The sequence below is a fragment of the Myzus persicae genome, unplaced genomic scaffold (assembly GCF_001856785.1).
Source record: "Myzus persicae strain clone G006 unplaced genomic scaffold, MPER_G0061.0, whole genome shotgun sequence".
Classification (NCBI taxonomy): domain Eukaryota; kingdom Metazoa; phylum Arthropoda; class Insecta; order Hemiptera; family Aphididae; genus Myzus; species Myzus persicae.
The window spans coordinates 29,930-47,237 of record NW_019100509.1 but is presented as its reverse complement, the minus strand read 5'-3'; the positions used below and the strand labels follow the sequence as shown (position 1 = coordinate 47,237).

General features: G+C 27.1%; 2 protein-coding genes across 3 annotated transcripts; both read right to left on the bottom strand.

Moving 5' to 3' along the window:
- Positions 1-2,412: 2,412 nt before the first annotated feature.
- On the bottom strand, positions 2,413-12,738 carry LOC111029172 (arginine kinase). 2 transcript variants are annotated; one of them, XM_022308072.1, is made up of 8 exons: positions 12,613-12,722; positions 11,938-12,017; positions 11,165-11,349; positions 6,527-6,705; positions 6,225-6,464; positions 3,883-4,017; positions 3,621-3,818; positions 2,413-3,194 (listed from the first exon to the last, which is right to left on the bottom strand). In XM_022308072.1, exons 3-8 carry the CDS (start codon positions 11,325-11,327, stop codon positions 3,045-3,047), a joined length of 1,065 nt encoding a protein of 354 aa, XP_022163764.1. In that variant the 5' UTR covers positions 11,328-11,349; positions 11,938-12,017; positions 12,613-12,722; the 3' UTR covers positions 2,413-3,044. The 2 variants fall into 2 exon arrangements, with proteins under 2 accessions (XP_022163764.1, XP_022163755.1); XM_022308063.1 differs by lacking the exon at positions 11,938-12,017 and having other exon boundaries at positions 12,613-12,738.
- A 1,539-nt stretch (positions 12,739-14,277) lies between these two features.
- On the bottom strand, positions 14,278-17,308 carry LOC111029184. The gene is made up of 4 exons (XM_022308086.1): positions 17,207-17,308; positions 16,966-17,121; positions 14,585-14,671; positions 14,278-14,517 (listed from the first exon to the last, which is right to left on the bottom strand). Exons 1-4 carry the CDS (start codon positions 17,306-17,308, stop codon positions 14,278-14,280), a joined length of 585 nt encoding a protein of 194 aa, XP_022163778.1.

The window sequence follows — 17,308 nt, the reverse complement described above, 5'->3', positions numbered from 1 at the left end:
GGCTACACCGGGTGGCAGAAAAAAATCGTGGTCAATTTCCAAAAATTGACGAACTTGTCTCAAACACAAAAAAAATATTTTTAAAAGCGCCAAGTCGTATTGATTTGTTTAAAACTGAGGCTCCAGGTATACCATTGCCTCCAACGCCTATATTAACAAGATGGGGTACATGGATTTCTGCTTCAATGTATTATTGCGAACATATAGAAGCTATTCGAAATGTAATACAAGACGCCGTTTCAATAGACAAAGTTCAAAAATTAATTTCTCAAGATCAAGTTGAAGCAAATTTAACTTTTATTTATTCAAACTATGGATTTTTACCAACTACCATAACATCTTTAGAAAGCCAGAATGTTTTACTAGCAGACTCAATTAAATTAATAGAAACTGCGCGAAGTAAAATATGTGAAGTTAGTGGTACAAATGGCACTGATATTAATATAAAATGTGAAGATGTTTTTAAAAAAAATAATGGTTTTCATATTCTTACGAAAATTTCTAAAGTATTATCCGGTGATGTATCCACATTAGAAGGTATTCCAGAAAATTTGACCAGCAACGATTTGTTACATTATAAATACGCACCTATTACATCCGTTGATGTAGAACGTTCCTTTTCACGCTACAAAAATTTGTTAACGGACAATCGACGCTCAATGCTGTTTGAAAACGTATACAAATCATTAATTGTTCAATGTAATAACATCGGGTAAAAATTAAAATGTTTATCATCTGATTAATGTTTTTGTTTTTTAATTTTAATTTTTTAATTTTAAATATTTTTTAATATCACACATTTTTGTGAATCATTATTCATTGGCAATAAATAATAATATTGTATTATTATAGTATAAATTGTATAATACATAAAAAAAAAAAAATCATTTAATCATTTTTTTACAATAACATTTTTTTTTAGAGCATATTTTAAGGGCATATTTTGGTAATTTTTAGGGCATAACTGCATACATATTTTATAGATTTTTAGGGCATATAATTGTTGGCCCTAGTAATAATTATACTTGAATATTTATTTTTAATTTTTATACATATTTCTGGAAATACAGCTATTAGTAGTCTCATATTGTTACTCCTGCTGTCCGTAATTCGTAATCAATAAGTAAGGTGTGTATATTTATAAATTTTTTTTTTGGCATAGTCATAAATCATAATAGTCATACTAATGTTATAATAATAATTGTTCCAATTAATTTAAACATCAATTCAAGTTTTTTACATTACAGCAATATACCATTATAATTTATAGCATGCATTATGTAGAGAAATACGAGATATTTATTTTATATGATTACTGATTAGGTACTAGAATTTATTACTACTGGACAAATTATGCATTATTTGAAGTTTGATGTCTTTACCGCCAGAAAATATTATAATATCCGTAGTACATAAGCATAATCCGGGGAACATTTTTGGGAGGGCAAGCTGTGGTAAAATCCCTGTCCCTCCAGATTACACCTATTATAGTGTATTAATACTAATTATATTATAAAAAGTGATTGAACTCAAATCAAGTCCAGTCGGTCAGAGATGGAATGCCGTCTATGATTGCCAATTGCCTGATTATAATAATTTTATTTATTCATTATTGTCATTTCTATAATGTCAATAATCCATATTACTATAATAGTAAGGTTTATAATCGGCGCACAATCTATTTCTCGGAAGCGCCAGTCATTGCCGATAACCGACCCACAATCGTACGAGACTGTCGCGTAGTGGGGGAATTCGCGGCCGCCGCGGTCGCGCCGTCACAACGGAAAGTAGGTGGCAGCACATGATGGCGATGGAAAATCAAATCTAACGACTTAAACATGCTGTCGAAAAACAAACGAAAAGCCATTAAAAAGTGGTTTTAGAGTAAAAAAACCTATAATAAATTTTATAGAGAACAATATTTCGGAGGGAACCTCATCGGGGTTTTGTATTAATCTAAATACACAGCTAGATATTAAAGGCACAAAAACCAATTTTTTTTCATTTTTTAAATAACTGTAACTTTTTTAATAGTTAATATTTCGAAAAACCCCGATGAGGTTCCCTCCGAAATATTGTTCTCTATAAGTTTCATAATAAGTATTTTTACTCTAAAACCACTTTTTGATGCCATTTAATTTGTTTTCCGTGGACGTGTTTTCACCGCTGAAAACGACCGGTGTGGCGTCCTCTTAATAGTTTTACAGCTAAATCGTTAATTTAATACCTTAAATAATTGATAAAACAATACAAATAATTCAATCGACTTTATTCAACAATATTTTTGTTAACAATCAAAATACCTAAACTTACAATAACATATATTATTTCATAATATAATATAAGTATCTAATAGTCCAGTGGCGGCGGGATATAATACTATTTGAAGCAATTGCTTCATGTTTAATATAGGTGGATGCCGGTGGTATAATTGTAATACCTCAGTACAATTATTGTCATAAAAAATATAATAATTAACATAGTAAATTATCATTTTAATGCAATAAAGGGGGTGGTTGGTGGTAAAAATATTAAAAATATACAATTTGCTTCAAAGACCCAAAAAGTTTGGACCACCACTGTCTAATACTTCATATTTAACGAATGAGCTTCACAATTACGTACATATTTAAATTAATCGTGTTTAAGATTGCGGAAGATATATTTTAAAAGCCTTTAAAACTGAATAAACATTAAAGATATACTAGAAGTTACGTTAGTATAATACGAAAAAAATAAGAGGACATATTTTATGTTATTAAATAATGGAAACAAATCTGGTAGTTTGTTCATTATTATGATTATAATATTATCCTCTCACATTTGTTCCTATATTAGTATAATAGAATAATATTATTGAAATTTATTACGTAACTTGATGTCCATTATATAAGCTTATAACCTCGTTAACAATATTTTGCTCAAGCAAAATAAAGTAACAATAGTAAAAAAAAAGAAGCAATATAATACTACATTGTTTTTATTTGACTAGATTTATTGAAATTTAAAGACCTATCGCATGTAGGACGTAATAACACCCAGACTTACAATTGTTCTTCGATCTTTATGAGCTCTTTTATACCATCATTCATTTCCTTAACAGCTTGATACTCGGTCAAACCCATTCTCCTCTTGTTTGAAATATCATAAATTCCACCTTCTGCATCTGTATGTTCTCCGCGAGTACCTCTAACCTAAAGATAAAATTTGTGGTTTAAATATTATTTTGATTATCAACCTATGCAATTATTTATCTTAGATTTAATTCATCTTCTTGTTACTAAAAAAAATTTTTCATAACCTGGTTTTTAGTTTATAAATTAATAATAGAAAATGATATAAAACATGATCATATGAATCATTTTGATCACACTTATACATTTTACATTATTATGAATAAAACAGTAGGTTGACCATAAAGTATTGCATTAAATATGTATTATATTATAAGTTATTATAATTATATTATGCATGTCATATCATTGCTGTTAACTTTTGAGTCAATACGGACATTACTGTGTGAATAAGTTCGTAGTATAAATATGCCATAGCCATACGTAGCTTAAAATGTGCATAAATATTTAGAAAAATGTTATTAAATAATTTAAAAATATTATTACTTGTAAATTATATTTTCCAGCAATTTCTTCCAATTTAGCTTTGTCCGCGGCTAATTTAGGCAGCTGAATATGAACTGATGCACGGATGGTTGTCCCCAAGTTTGTTGGACAGAATGTTAAAAATCCCAAACGGTTATGATGCGAAAATGGAAGTCGTTTTTCCACATCGTTTACCGCTGTTACGAGCCTCGAATAAACCTTTAAACAATAATTATTGACACGTTTAATAACTACATAATTGTATACTTGAATTAATTATAACCTCTCCCAAGTTTCCTCCTTGTTGCATCGATATGAGCCTTAAATGATCTTCCTCGTTGCACCAAACCAGGAACGTTTTGTTTTCGTTATGGAATATACCACGGCCAGTCGGCCAGAATCGCGAAGCGTTAGCAGCCTATTTCAACATAAACAATATTACTAAATTACTTAATAAAATATAGTTGAATATTACCTAACTAGCATTACTTATTTGAAATTGCATGGATATTAGATTACCTTTTGTGAAATAATGCAACAATACATAATTTTTAGGCTTTCTTTGTATATTAAAAAAGTATACCTATTAAAATGTAATGGTTTTTAATTTAAAACGAAAATGTTAGAGTTAGAAATAGTGCCAAGTGCCAACTTTGCATTATTAATATTATAATTTAGGTTTGTGTTTAGGATTCGTTGACCAAAATATTATACCTCTACCCTTCCTCCTAATTTCTACAACGTTACGTTTTATTATGAAGCATATTTTTACAATAAAAATTATCTCACGGTGAATATCAATATGAACTAATATTTGTCTAATCTAAATGATTTCATTACATTGATGATTAATTTTAATTTTTAAATCATAATAATATTATAAATACATAAATTCATTGAGATTTATAAAAACACCTTCGGATGTGATTCGGATTCCTTGGATTTTCCTGTTATATTATGTTTAATATTTTGCATAATGCACAGTTAACTAAAAATATACACTAGCCAAATATTGTATGCATTTTGTCAATTGTGTTTAAAATCAATGCTCTTGTTAAATAAACTTAAGGTATTTGGTATTATAATGCGATTATATTGTATAACTTATATGTATACACATATACATGACACTAACAGTGATCATCTCAAATCACCAAATTATATGAAGATGAAATTAAACAAAATGTAGATTACTGGCTTTTTCACTTCAAATTGCCCAGAAAACTCCTCGTCATAGTTCTAGCTATCATCACCAGACTTAAAATCATCCACACAAAAATTTCACACGGCTTCTTAAAGAGGACGTCCATTGTCCAATATGCATCCTATGCGGGGTCCGCATCTTCATTAAACATATTTTAACAAATGCCGTACAGGTCAGAGAAAATACTATATGCTTCCAGATTTATTCTCGTCGTCACTCAACCAGGACCCCAACTCAATTTCAGCCTTAAACAACTTTATCATCACCGTCAATCTTCTCAACCTAATATAACTTTACTGTAGGTCCAGCTTTAAGTTGACTCTTATTATAATTTGTACATTGTCACCATACACATGATGTAATTTAAAACCTTGTAAATATCATCAAATGGACATTATTGTTGCCGTGGGTTTAATTAGTAATAATATTTAAAAAAATAACTTATAATCAGTTTACTGATGGACATATTAAAGGAGTTAAGTATAGGCAACTTAAATTACACGTGCATATAGTGCATAATCATTTGATAACTAATAAAATAGTAACAACTAATAACTTATACGTGTTTTACTTTTTAAATGTCTAATTTTTTTGTATTTAAATAATTATATATAACCAACAACTATTACTATAAGTTTATTACATCCAATATAGAAGGTTTTTAAAGTGAACACCTTAACACGCTAAAAAAATATTAAAATAGTTTTTATAAAAATAAAAAAATAGAAATTTATATTTTATTTACAATTTTAATTAGTAGTTCTAATTTGTAATTCATCTATGAACAAATCCGTTTTTCTAAATTATCAAAATTGGAAAGTTATTTCATTGTTTATTATTAACATTTATGCAAATATGACGTAGGTACTTACATTAGGTATTATATAATAAGTATAACACATGCATATCGATCTCTTATTTATTTTTAAATAAGCTATATCAATTTATATTTGAATCATCTTTTCAAAATAGTAGTTAACTATCAACAACAATAAACATAAATAAAGGATCTATAGTTTACAGCTGCATATTAGTATAGTAACTTATAAATATAGGTGAAATATAAATGCCAAATCTGTACATTGTATATCTATTATGATTGTTGTTACATATATCAATACGAATTAGTGTTGTGTTCTAATATGTTAAAATGTCAAAATAATTTTCTATTTAACAATTTTTTAACATTTTATTAGCTATAATCATAATATAGTCGAATATTATTTGTTTATATTTGACATTTATGTTAGTGTATTAAAGATTAAATGTGTTAAATTGTACGTATACCTTAATAAACAATCACTAGTTCGTATTATATAATATATCCTACATTCCTACGCCTATATTTTCCTATATACCCAAAAGTGCCAAGTATCTACCAATTGCCCTCTAGTAGTATGTACCTACTTAATAGAACGCACCTGTAAAAATCGGTCACCTTCTTTAAATAGAAAATGGTCATCGATTAAGTTCTGCTGTACATCTTTAGACATGCCAGTTAAAGGATAAAACTCTCCTTTCAATTCACCACCTAGTCCCTGGAGTGTGCAAGAAACCTTATTCTCTATCTCCTTGTACTGCTGTTCGGTCAACAATGGATTGAACGGATAGCCTTCCAGTGAACGACCACAACGTACCCTCGTAGAAATGATGTATTTGCACTGTCCATAAAACGCAAAAGTTTTGAATTTTTTCTTTTAATTTGCTGGCGAATAAATATTACTTCTGGATCCAGGTCACCAAGAGTGTTCACGTCACCCCAATTTTTGGCGGGATGTTTGTCTGTGGACTTGAATCCTTTATGATAGTCCTCGATGATGGGATCGAATATTGGAGCAAACACTGTGTATGCATCAGCGTCGGGAGCATAAATACCAACTCCCGAATCATGGTTTTCAAATCCTTAAATATATATGTATTTAATAAAATAATATTTAATTAAGTAAATAAATAATAACAATTAATTTAATTAATTAAAAAGGCGGGAAAATAATATATAAGTTCCAAAGTAAAAACTGTCTTATTTGTATCTGCATTTTTTTTAAATGCACCAACCTATTACTATAAATAAAAACTTACTGCTTTATATTTGTATTGCTTTGTCACTATGAACAAAATTTCCTATGTTTATACACCTACTTGTTTTGTATATTTTATATGCAAATTTTTTGTAAAATCTTTATAATAATTATTGTTTTGTTATATTAAAGTACCATATTTTATGTTCTATACCCTGTTTCAAAAGAGAACATACCAGGCGGCCACGGGCAAAACCGGTTTTCTTATGTAAATCTATTATATTCTTTTTGGAAACAGTGTATATGTTACCGGCAATGTGGATAATCCGGTATTTTTCAAAATACCTAGGCATTATATAAAATGCCAAAAATCACTCGGAAATATACATAATACGAGCTTTGCCTGGGTATTATGTATAATGCCCAACGTGGAGTAGGAATTATGACAAAAATAAACAAAATTGCAGCGTATCACTTATTATCAACGACTTAACTAATAGTTTATTATAAATGCGCATACCGTGTCTGTGCGTGCACGATTTGATGCAATAAGGATTAAAATTCTGAAGTTCTGAAGCGGCTATACGCCAGAAGTCAGTTCGCAGTATGTCAGAAAAAGCTACTACAAATTTACGTGGTTCCAACAGACACAGAAGTGGCGTTACGAACAGTCGACAGGAACTATTACTGGCCAATGATTTTTTAAATGTGTTAGTAGGACCAAGTGTCAAAATGAAAAGTGCATTTTCCTTAAAAATAATGTTTAGTGCAATTCAAAATGCTATTTTCTACAACATGTTGTAATAAGTAACTAGTATTTTAAGTTAATGCATACATAATAGTATTTAATATAACAATAATATTAATAATATAGCAATACCTATGTGTAAAAACATAATAATATATATATATTAAATAATAAATTTTGTAATATGAGTAATAATATATAATAATTATAAGAATCTTAATATTATTATTATTATTATTATAACATATGATAAATTGTTTTTTACTTTGCCTAAAAAAATTGGTATTTTATAAAATACCTAGGTTATATATAAAATAATATTGAAAATCAAATGTTTTATTTACATTGCCTAAAATACGTCGGCAATATACATAATGTCTAGGCATTTTTCAAAACACCTGAATTGTTCATATTGCCGGTGACATATATAATATTTTGTATTATAATATTGTTTACGATGGTGCATAATGCATTAATCATATAATTATTTTTAATAATTTATTTATTATATTTGTAGCAACTATTTACCTAAATATTGTTTTTAATATACCTACATTAAATTTGATATTTATTAGTTTTTATCAAATTTATTCCTGAATAAATAAAAAATGAAGAATATTGCTTTTTTTATTATTTAGTAAACACAATACTATTCCCCATTGATGCCCGTATATTTTTGTACAACATTTTCGTAATTTAAAAATTGGAATATTCAATTTTTGATGAATTTCATTCGAAAGAAAAATGTGACAATGCGATCTCAAGTTCGTTGAACACGATAAATTAAAATTATCAATAAGTACATTGAAAATGAGATTCATGTATCATATTATGGAAAACGTTTGGTCTTATGGTTACTACTCCCGACTTGCTCGTAAATGGGAACGTATAATATATAGAACAATCATACCATTCAGAAACGATTCAAAACGCATCTATAACGATGATATCTTACTTTATTATAATAACTATTTATTAATAATATATAGAGTTAATGATAAAGTAATAATATAGTTCTCACACAAACATTCTAGGTAATGAGAATCTAAAGAATATAATTACATATTTTATACGACTACCCTTACATTTCAACCATCAGTTTTTACAATATTATACGTAGGTATAGGTAACTAATAATTATTTTTGAACAAATGAAGAAAATATGTTATATAGGTACCTTGTTTTTAGAATTGTTCCACCATTTACTAACTACTATAAAGTTCAAAAAATGAATAAAACGAAAAAAAAATTATGTTAACAGGTTGACTGCCACAATGATTTTTGATACTTTTTACCCTGCGCCGTGTGTACAAAATTATGTACACTCCTTTACTTACCATTTTTATTTTCATGTACAGAAATGTGTACACGCCTGTACTGATTTAACATTGGAATTAAATATTGTAGCCCCTAGGACCAGTTTGGCTATTCAGCGAAGATATCAAATGGATATTTTAATTAACAAAAAACAAAATTATAAAAAAAAAGAAGTTTTTGCAAATTATCGTTTAAAATTTGTTGGATAGTATAAAAATATTTGTTTATACAAGTATGGAGATTTGTTCGTGTACAAACAAATGTACACATGGCAGTCAACCTGTAAAGAAACAAAAAATATACTTTGACTGACGACTGTATATACTTTCAGTACTTCGTCTACTTTATCATCCCTTTTTTAAGCTTTTAACTCTTTCAAAATAAAGGTTTATGTAAACTCATTTAATAAGAGTATATCTAATATTAATCTCTGTTTTTGTAACAATGCTTTTAAATTATTATAATCTGAATCTAAAAGTAATCGGAAATGGATAATAATGCATATTCGTTGAATGCTGACCTTGAAGATTAATGCAGGTAAGTGTTGTAGTGGGTGGGAAGTTTTGGGTAGGAGAGATGCTGGGTACAGAATCCGGGATATTGATCCTGGGGCGTCAAGCAGTCTAGCTCGAATTCCCAGTGACCTATATTTGAACGCGAGACATCCCCGACAACAAAAAAATGTGTATACGTGCCCGGAGAGTGCCGACAATGGAAACGTTGTTATACGATTTATTTACTTGTGTCATTAATCATTGGTGAAAAAGAATATTATTTTGAAATTTTTTTTTTCATTTTCTTTAGTGACAGGGGCGTTGCCAAAACGGTGTCTAACAGATACATGATTGACAGCAAATGTTCTAAATATAATCGAAAGATTGAAATGTGTCAAACATAAAAGCTATTTAATTTAATTTTGAAACGACCATTAGTACTTACTCCAACTTGTAAAACTAAAATTAATTAAAAATTATAACCTGTAAATATTATATAGTAAAAAAATACAAGAACACAGATAATTATATTGTACCTATAATTTGTGAACTAGACGTCTAGCCTACTGCTTAGATTATTATTTGTATAGTTAATTATTTGTTATTTAAATTAAATTAATAACTAATATAACTTATGTACCAATTTTGTACAGTCGCCTTTTTTTTATTTATTTGAATGACTATAATAGTAAGAGTAATACCTTACTAGTTTACGTCTTTTTATCGTTGTTCAATTTAGTTGAAAAGTATATTAATTTTTTCATTAGAAATTACGATTTCTATTATAAAGGCCATACAATATGTTTAATACACTTAAGTATTTAACAGAAATAAACTACTTCATGACTTTTTTGAAGAGGTGTCCATTGATAACTACTTCAAATAAAATAAAATGCAACTAAAAAAAAAATAGTTTAAAAATGTATAGGCAAATTATAATCATAAATATAAATTATATTTTTTTACCCAAGTCTTAAAAACATAAAGTGTTGCTATACTATTTGAATAGTAGAATAATACAATAAAATAACAATACTAAACACACAATCCTTCATTGTAAACACGGTGTAATAGTTTAAAAAAATGCTATGGTATATTATGTTTTCATTTTTAATTAATAATGTTACTTAAAACATTTATATTTAATTTCATATGTGTATATAGTACATTAGTACCTATTTCTATATCACATACAATTCTAAACAGTCTTAAAACAAATTAAGTATAGTTATTAATTATTATAAAACCAACAAAAACCTACTTTTTAAAATAATTTTACTAACATTTTGATTTTAATTATTCTTTATTACGCAGAAAGCATAAACATATTGAGGTACATATTAATCGTGATGAAATGTATTTCTGTTTAAACTATTTTAATAAATAATATTAAGTCTTAAACGTTGTATAACAATATTGTATTTTGATTTTTGATAAAATTAAAGTTGATGATACCATATATTTAGAGGTTATATTATATATTTCAGACCATAAAGTATTCTTTGTGTAAATATTCATTATAACTCCGATAATTTGCATTTGTCAATTAATATAATATATAAATATATTTAACTTTTTATTTTTGTACATTTAAATTGCTATACTTACATTATTATCGTAACTTTAATATAGGTACGATATGATTATTAAACACCCTGTATAAAGTTATTAAATGTTGTTATTATATTGTCAAGTTATAACACTTATATAAGTACCTATTTCATAATTATAATTATTAATTACGTTAAAACATATTTTATATATAATTTAAAACGTAGACTCACCAGATTGCACACAATCCAAAAGTGTGGATCCAAAGTTAGTCTTTTTGTTCTTTAATTCATCTAGTACTTCTTTTGTCAGATATTTCTTTAGCAACGATTTGCTGTCAGAGGAGTATAACGAACACCAACCATCTTCCAATTTCACTAGTACTGCGGGATCCATGTTGAAGTATAAAGTAAAAAATCTAAATTTTTGATAAATTAAAAAATAGTAGTTTCTGAATTCCATAATATACTACATTTTGCAATATCAATGTTTAAGCAAATATTTATGGATAACGAAGAAATATCTATATAAATTTAAATCTCAAACTAACCTTTTCAGAAAATATTTAAATTGAAAATAGTGTATTAATTTCCTAAAAATATAATTACATTTTACAAGTCAACACAGAATATTTATTTTTTATTATTTCATGTTTGTAAAACACAAATTATTTATTAAAAGGTCCTAAATTGTATTATTTTCATATACAATTTGTACCAATGTTGTTTTGTTAAAATATAAACCTTTAGATAATATTCAAGTACGCTTTCAAATCATACAACTATCGTATTCTTCAGCTTAATGTACCTAAAGTAGCTAATTATTTTAAAGTTGTGTATCCTCCAGTGAATTGTTTTTACTCCTCCAATATTTTACTAATTCCAAATAAAAATAACTATCAATTAAAATATTTTACCATAACAATTATTTTGGATTTATTTTTAAATATCCTAAAATCCATTTATTATAATATGTATTTATATTTATCCATTATATGAACACTTACAGTTTATTAAGCTACCAATAAAAACTTGCTTGTTAAAATAAGTTCGACGTTTGCTGAATTCTTAGTACCGTCTTATTTTACTAAAATATAAAAAATAGGTTCTTTATATTTATCTTTACCACAAATTAAAATGGAAAATTAAAATAACTATGGTAACTATAATATAATTAAAGACAATTAAATAATAATAAAAACTAAAATATCGTATTAGATTCTATAATATAGTGGCCACTATTTAGATTTTAAATGGAGTTTTATATGCAATACTGTTAGGTACAAATGAAGTTTTTTTGATTATTTTTTATTAAAAGTATAAGTTATGAATGACTATATAGTCATAATTTATTGTAAATTATAATATTTTAATTATATCCCTTTATTTATCTTAATAAAATATTACAATTTATCCGAAATGTATTAAAAAAATCTACATTTATAATAATTAATAACTTTAATTTAAAATAATATAAACTCAATTCCTTTGAATACTTCACAGAGTTATTGTAATAAAAATGCAACGTATCCACAATATTAATTTTGGACATATTTAAACTGCCCGCTATAATATTAATCATCTAAATTATATTAATGAGTATAGAATGAAATATACTAAATAATATAAAAATCAAAATAAATAGTTAATAACTACAATGTTTTATTGAATTTTTTACTTACGCCTTCTTTAGATTTTTAAATATAGCAGCAAATTTGTATCACTCGCTCAGGTGAAGTGTGCCGTAAGCGATATATTTTGATATTGGGGAGCTTTATCGCTGCCAACAGACCTGCGGCCTTTAGTTTCCTCCCGACGGAGTTTGTTAAAGCCATGCGCTTTAGGCAGCGCTCACGTCTATAGGCGTATAGAAGCGATGTGAAATTTTGTTTTATTATTATTATAACATAAATGACAACGATATAGTACTACCTATAGTATAAAGCATTTTTTTTAAATATCATATATTTTAAATAGCTAAATGTATGATTACAATTTTTAATACTTAAAATAATTGTAGGTAGGTACCAATTCATTTGATATTATTATTTATTTGAATATTGGAAATTTACATTTCGGTTATAACTCATGTCTAAAATGTTGAATCTATTTCCCTGTAGATAGGTAGTTGAATTAATTTTATTTGGTGTAGTAAGTAAATAATATACAACACAATTAAACTCTATAGTTCTACAATTAATTAGCTGCAGTATTACCCAACTTAACCCAGTTAAAAATTCGATCTTTCTATCGTTTTCCGATTTGCTTCAGTTTAAATAGGTATGTATAATACAAACACAATTACAATGATACGTTTTATAATCTTCCACTTCTCAGTTCTTTACATGTTTTCATGTTCACACAATTGTACATTTTAAACATTTTTAAGAGGACGTCATGCCTGCATACTTTGTCTCAGCTACTCTCACAGACGCATAACATAATAATAATATATTATAGGTATGAACATTTTAAAATGTTCCAATAATTTATTAAAAATGTTCATAACTCGATTTAAAATTGAGATATAAGAAATAGCCTATGTCATCAGCTAGATAATATTCTTACCTCTAAATTTGATAATAAATCAATTCACTGTAAGATTAAATATAACAGGGTTGAATGAATTAATCAAAATATACAATTTGCAAGACGGAGATCCTAATGCGGGTATGGTGTCCTCTTAATTACAAAATAATGTATTGTTGATTTTGAACCAAAAAAAAAGGAAATCGATAGTTTCTTGAGCCCATAAGTAGTTCAAAAACAATCAAATTATTATGGCATAGATATAGAAAACATTTGGTGAAAATTTCATGTAGATGCCCTACGTTTATTTTTTTTTAGTGTTACGTCAAAAAAACAAAATTGATTTTTTCGAAAACTAGTTTTACGTATAAATCTCAGCTTTTCCTTAATTTTTTGTTTTGTTTAACATTCTACCTGACTCTTTTGAAAACTACTGGGAATTCATTTTAGACCACCCCCCCCCCTCTCCTCCCAAATACCAAATTAATTCACTTTCCTACCAGAAATAATGCTGAAGTAGAAAATCTAAGCATTTTTACTGCCCCAAAAGGTGATGACACGCACAAATAGAAATAAAAAAAACCTTCATCATTGAATAAATACATTCATCGCGCCGCTCAAAATCTAAAATAAAAGTTTTTTTATCAAAGTACAAGTAGGAGTTTACTTTATTCGTTCTGTAATAAATAATTTAATATAATTTTCAAAACTTTTATATTGAATAATGTTCATGTAAATTATATATAATATTCTTCAAGAAGTATATGGAACTATTTAAAGAACTAAATTAATCAAGGTAAAATAACAGTATTACAAATTTAGTTCCTGGTTTTTTCTATGGGCACATTGACATTATTGATGATTATATTGCTCCATATACGAAATAAACGTTGAACGTTGAGTTTTTTCAAATACCAGGAAGAATAATTATTGTATGTGTAAGTAGGTATTTTGATTTTCTCACGATTTCCAAGCGACTTCAAATCTAACTTTAATACAGCTAAATGACAAGAATTATCCAGTTTGATTCGTCCTAAAATACATTGTTTTTTTACTATCTGTAAAATACATATAATTAAATAAGTTCTGTTTGTATGATTTTTATGTTTTTATTATTTATATTACTTCTTGTATGGCTTCTTGATCGTCTTGCAAAATCCTGTTTAATAGTTTTTTTATTACGTCGACTGTTTCAGTTGTTTGTCTAGCAACCTTTATTTTGAAAAAAAAATGTATTAACGTATGGTTAACTATATGTTAATCATTATGATATATTGATATACATCATGGGTCCTATAAGGTACCCATGAACTATAGTTCATAATTAATAAGTCTATGATATAGGTATGCTACTTGCCATTGACACAAAAATAGGATTTGTATTTTATCATCTTTGAAATTTTAATAATAAACAAAAAGAAGAGAAATTGAAATCGAAAATTTATTTTTTCAATATAAATACAATAACTAATAAACATCAAGTTAAGAGGACGCTACACTGACATTTGTTGTCTCCGTCTTATACAATTGCGTTACATAGCAAATTTTACTCTCAGCAATTCCTGCAAATCACGTTTATCTCCTTTGATTTAAAAGTTTGAGTGAATTAACCTCTTAAAAAATTGAAAGTTAAAATTATTATGTAGGGCATCTTATAAGCTTTTTATTATATGTTAATTTTAAAGCGAGTTATGAGTATTTTAAGATGTATAAACAATTTATAGTTTTAAAATACTCATAATTCGTTTTAAACTTACAATATAATAAAAACCTATAAGATGCCCTAGATAATAATCTTAACTTTATATTTTATAAGACTTCAATTCACTCTAATTTTTAAACTAACAGAGATAATCGTGTTCTGATGAGAGTACAGTTTCCTATGTTCCACACTTGTATAAGACGGAGACAACAAATGTCAGTGTAGCGTCCTTTTAAGAGGATGCTACTCACGCGTTTGTTGTCTCCGTCTTACCAACGTATGACATAGCAAATTTTCGTTCTCTAGTTTGAATAGTGTACCGTTAGTTTTGATATTAGAGTAAATTTAAAAATTATCAAACTTTTAGGTAAGAATATTATCTATGCGTCGGCAGATTTTTGATATTTTCATTTTCAAGCAAGATACGAGTATGTCAAATATGCGTGAAGTAACACAAATCAAAAATGCTCATATTTCGCTTGAAAATTAAAATATCCAAAAACCCGCCAACGTTTAAGCATAGATAATGTTCTTACCTAAAACTTTTGTAATAGGTTAATTCACTCAAATATCAAAACTGACAGCACACTATTGAAACTAGTGAACGTAAATGTTCTAAGTCGTACGTGTGTAAGACAGAGACAAAAAATGTCAGAGTAGCATCCCTTCATGTCAAAAATAAATCATTTAGTTACGTAAGTAATGATTATACGTGGATGAACTCCTAAATATAAAACGTTGTTACGTTAATTATCCACAACATAATAATAGTGAACCACGACTACGATATTAAAGTATTTGTAGTTTAGATATTTGTTGATATCTCCTTGTTGACACTTTGACAGCACTAAATTTGAATCTAATATAACGGAGTCCATAAGATATTTTTAAAAAAAGGACACATCCACTCGGAATATTCGTGTTGTATATTCGTATATATTATGTACCTACATTTAGTATAACAGTGTAGAAGGTACATTATAAGTAGTCAGAAACGTATTAAGAGAGGACAAGTACACCCTGTTACCTGGGGGCTGAGATGTCAAATTTTTTAGTCCATTTAGGTGGTGCAAATTTATGTTGATATATTATTATTGTGTGTTAATAGTATCAAAAAGTAAATACATTTATATTGTATACTATTATTATTATTATAACATATTCTGTTAAAAACAATTAAGTATTACAGCTCAAAAATGTAAATCGTTTTCATCAACTAATCGGAAAATAATATTAATAATTACAAAAAATATTTAAGGTCAATTGTGAACCAAGACAGGTAGATCTATAGTTCTTAACTCATTAAAATACAAAGATTTCAAACAAAAATTTTCAAAAATTGTTTGGGAGCCAAACCACATTTATGCTACAAAATACAAGTTTAAACCTTAAGTAAATACATTTTATGAAGTTAGTTTTGGGGGAAGAGGCAAAATATGTTGCCACAGGGTGCAAAATATTCAAATAATGCCCAGTAAGTTGGTACACTACACTGGTTTATAATAATTTATATGTTTAAATGTTTTGTTCTATTGGAATTTAAAACTTTTTTGTGCTTACTAATAATTAGTGTTGAAGGGTAATAACTTATATTTATATGTATGTTATATAAATGTATTTTATATACCTGGACATATACTATATAGTTTGAACTTTAATGTAGGTATAAGCACGTTTTATTAGGTACCTACTTTTAAAAACAGTAAGTTTTTACAGTCATAATTCTTGCAAAAACACTACGATGTTATACGACACTTCAATATTTGAGCTCCTAATAAATAACGTCAACGCTAAATACACTTACTGACTTTAGATAATCTATTTCTGTTTCAATTATCATATTTGTCTGTTTCATTGAATCAAACAAAGAAGTCACAGTGTTACGGAAGTCCGAAGAATCGTTTTGGATTTTATGATAAAGACTTCCGTATGATTCATATTGGGGATCTATTTGCAATTCCTATAAATAACATATTTTAAGACTTTATTTATACATAAATATTTGAAAATCAAAAAAATAATAAACTAGATAAAGATATAGGTACAGATTTCGATACTGTTAATGAAACTGAATCGAACCCCAAAATGTCATCATTTAGATCCAGGGGTAATAATTTATCAAACGATACTTGATTACTGTTAAACAT

Excerpts from the sequence above, each read along its gene's own strand:
- LOC111029172 (XM_022308063.1), bottom strand. The coding sequence starts at position 11,327 with ATGGATCCCGCAGTACTAGTGAAATTGGAAGATGGTTGGTGTTCGTTA. Across the intron at positions 4,018-6,224 it reads AAGGTGACCGATTTTTACAG|GCTGCTAACGCTTCGCGATT; the intron begins GTGCGTTCTATT and ends ATGTTGAAATAG. Across the intron at positions 3,819-3,882 it reads AAGGAGGAAACTTGGGAGAG|GTTTATTCGAGGCTCGTAAC; the intron begins GTTATAATTAAT and ends TATTGTTTAAAG.
- LOC111029184 (XM_022308086.1), bottom strand. The coding sequence starts at position 17,308 with ATGTTTAACAGTAATCAAGTATCGTTTGATAAATTATTACCCCTGGAT. Across the intron at positions 14,672-16,965 it reads AAATAGATTATCTAAAGTCA|GTTGCTAGACAAACAACTGA; the intron begins GTAAGTGTATTT and ends TTCAAAATAAAG. Across the intron at positions 14,518-14,584 it reads ATCAAGAAGCCATACAAGAA|ATAGTAAAAAAACAATGTAT; the intron begins GTAATATAAATA and ends TGTATTTTACAG.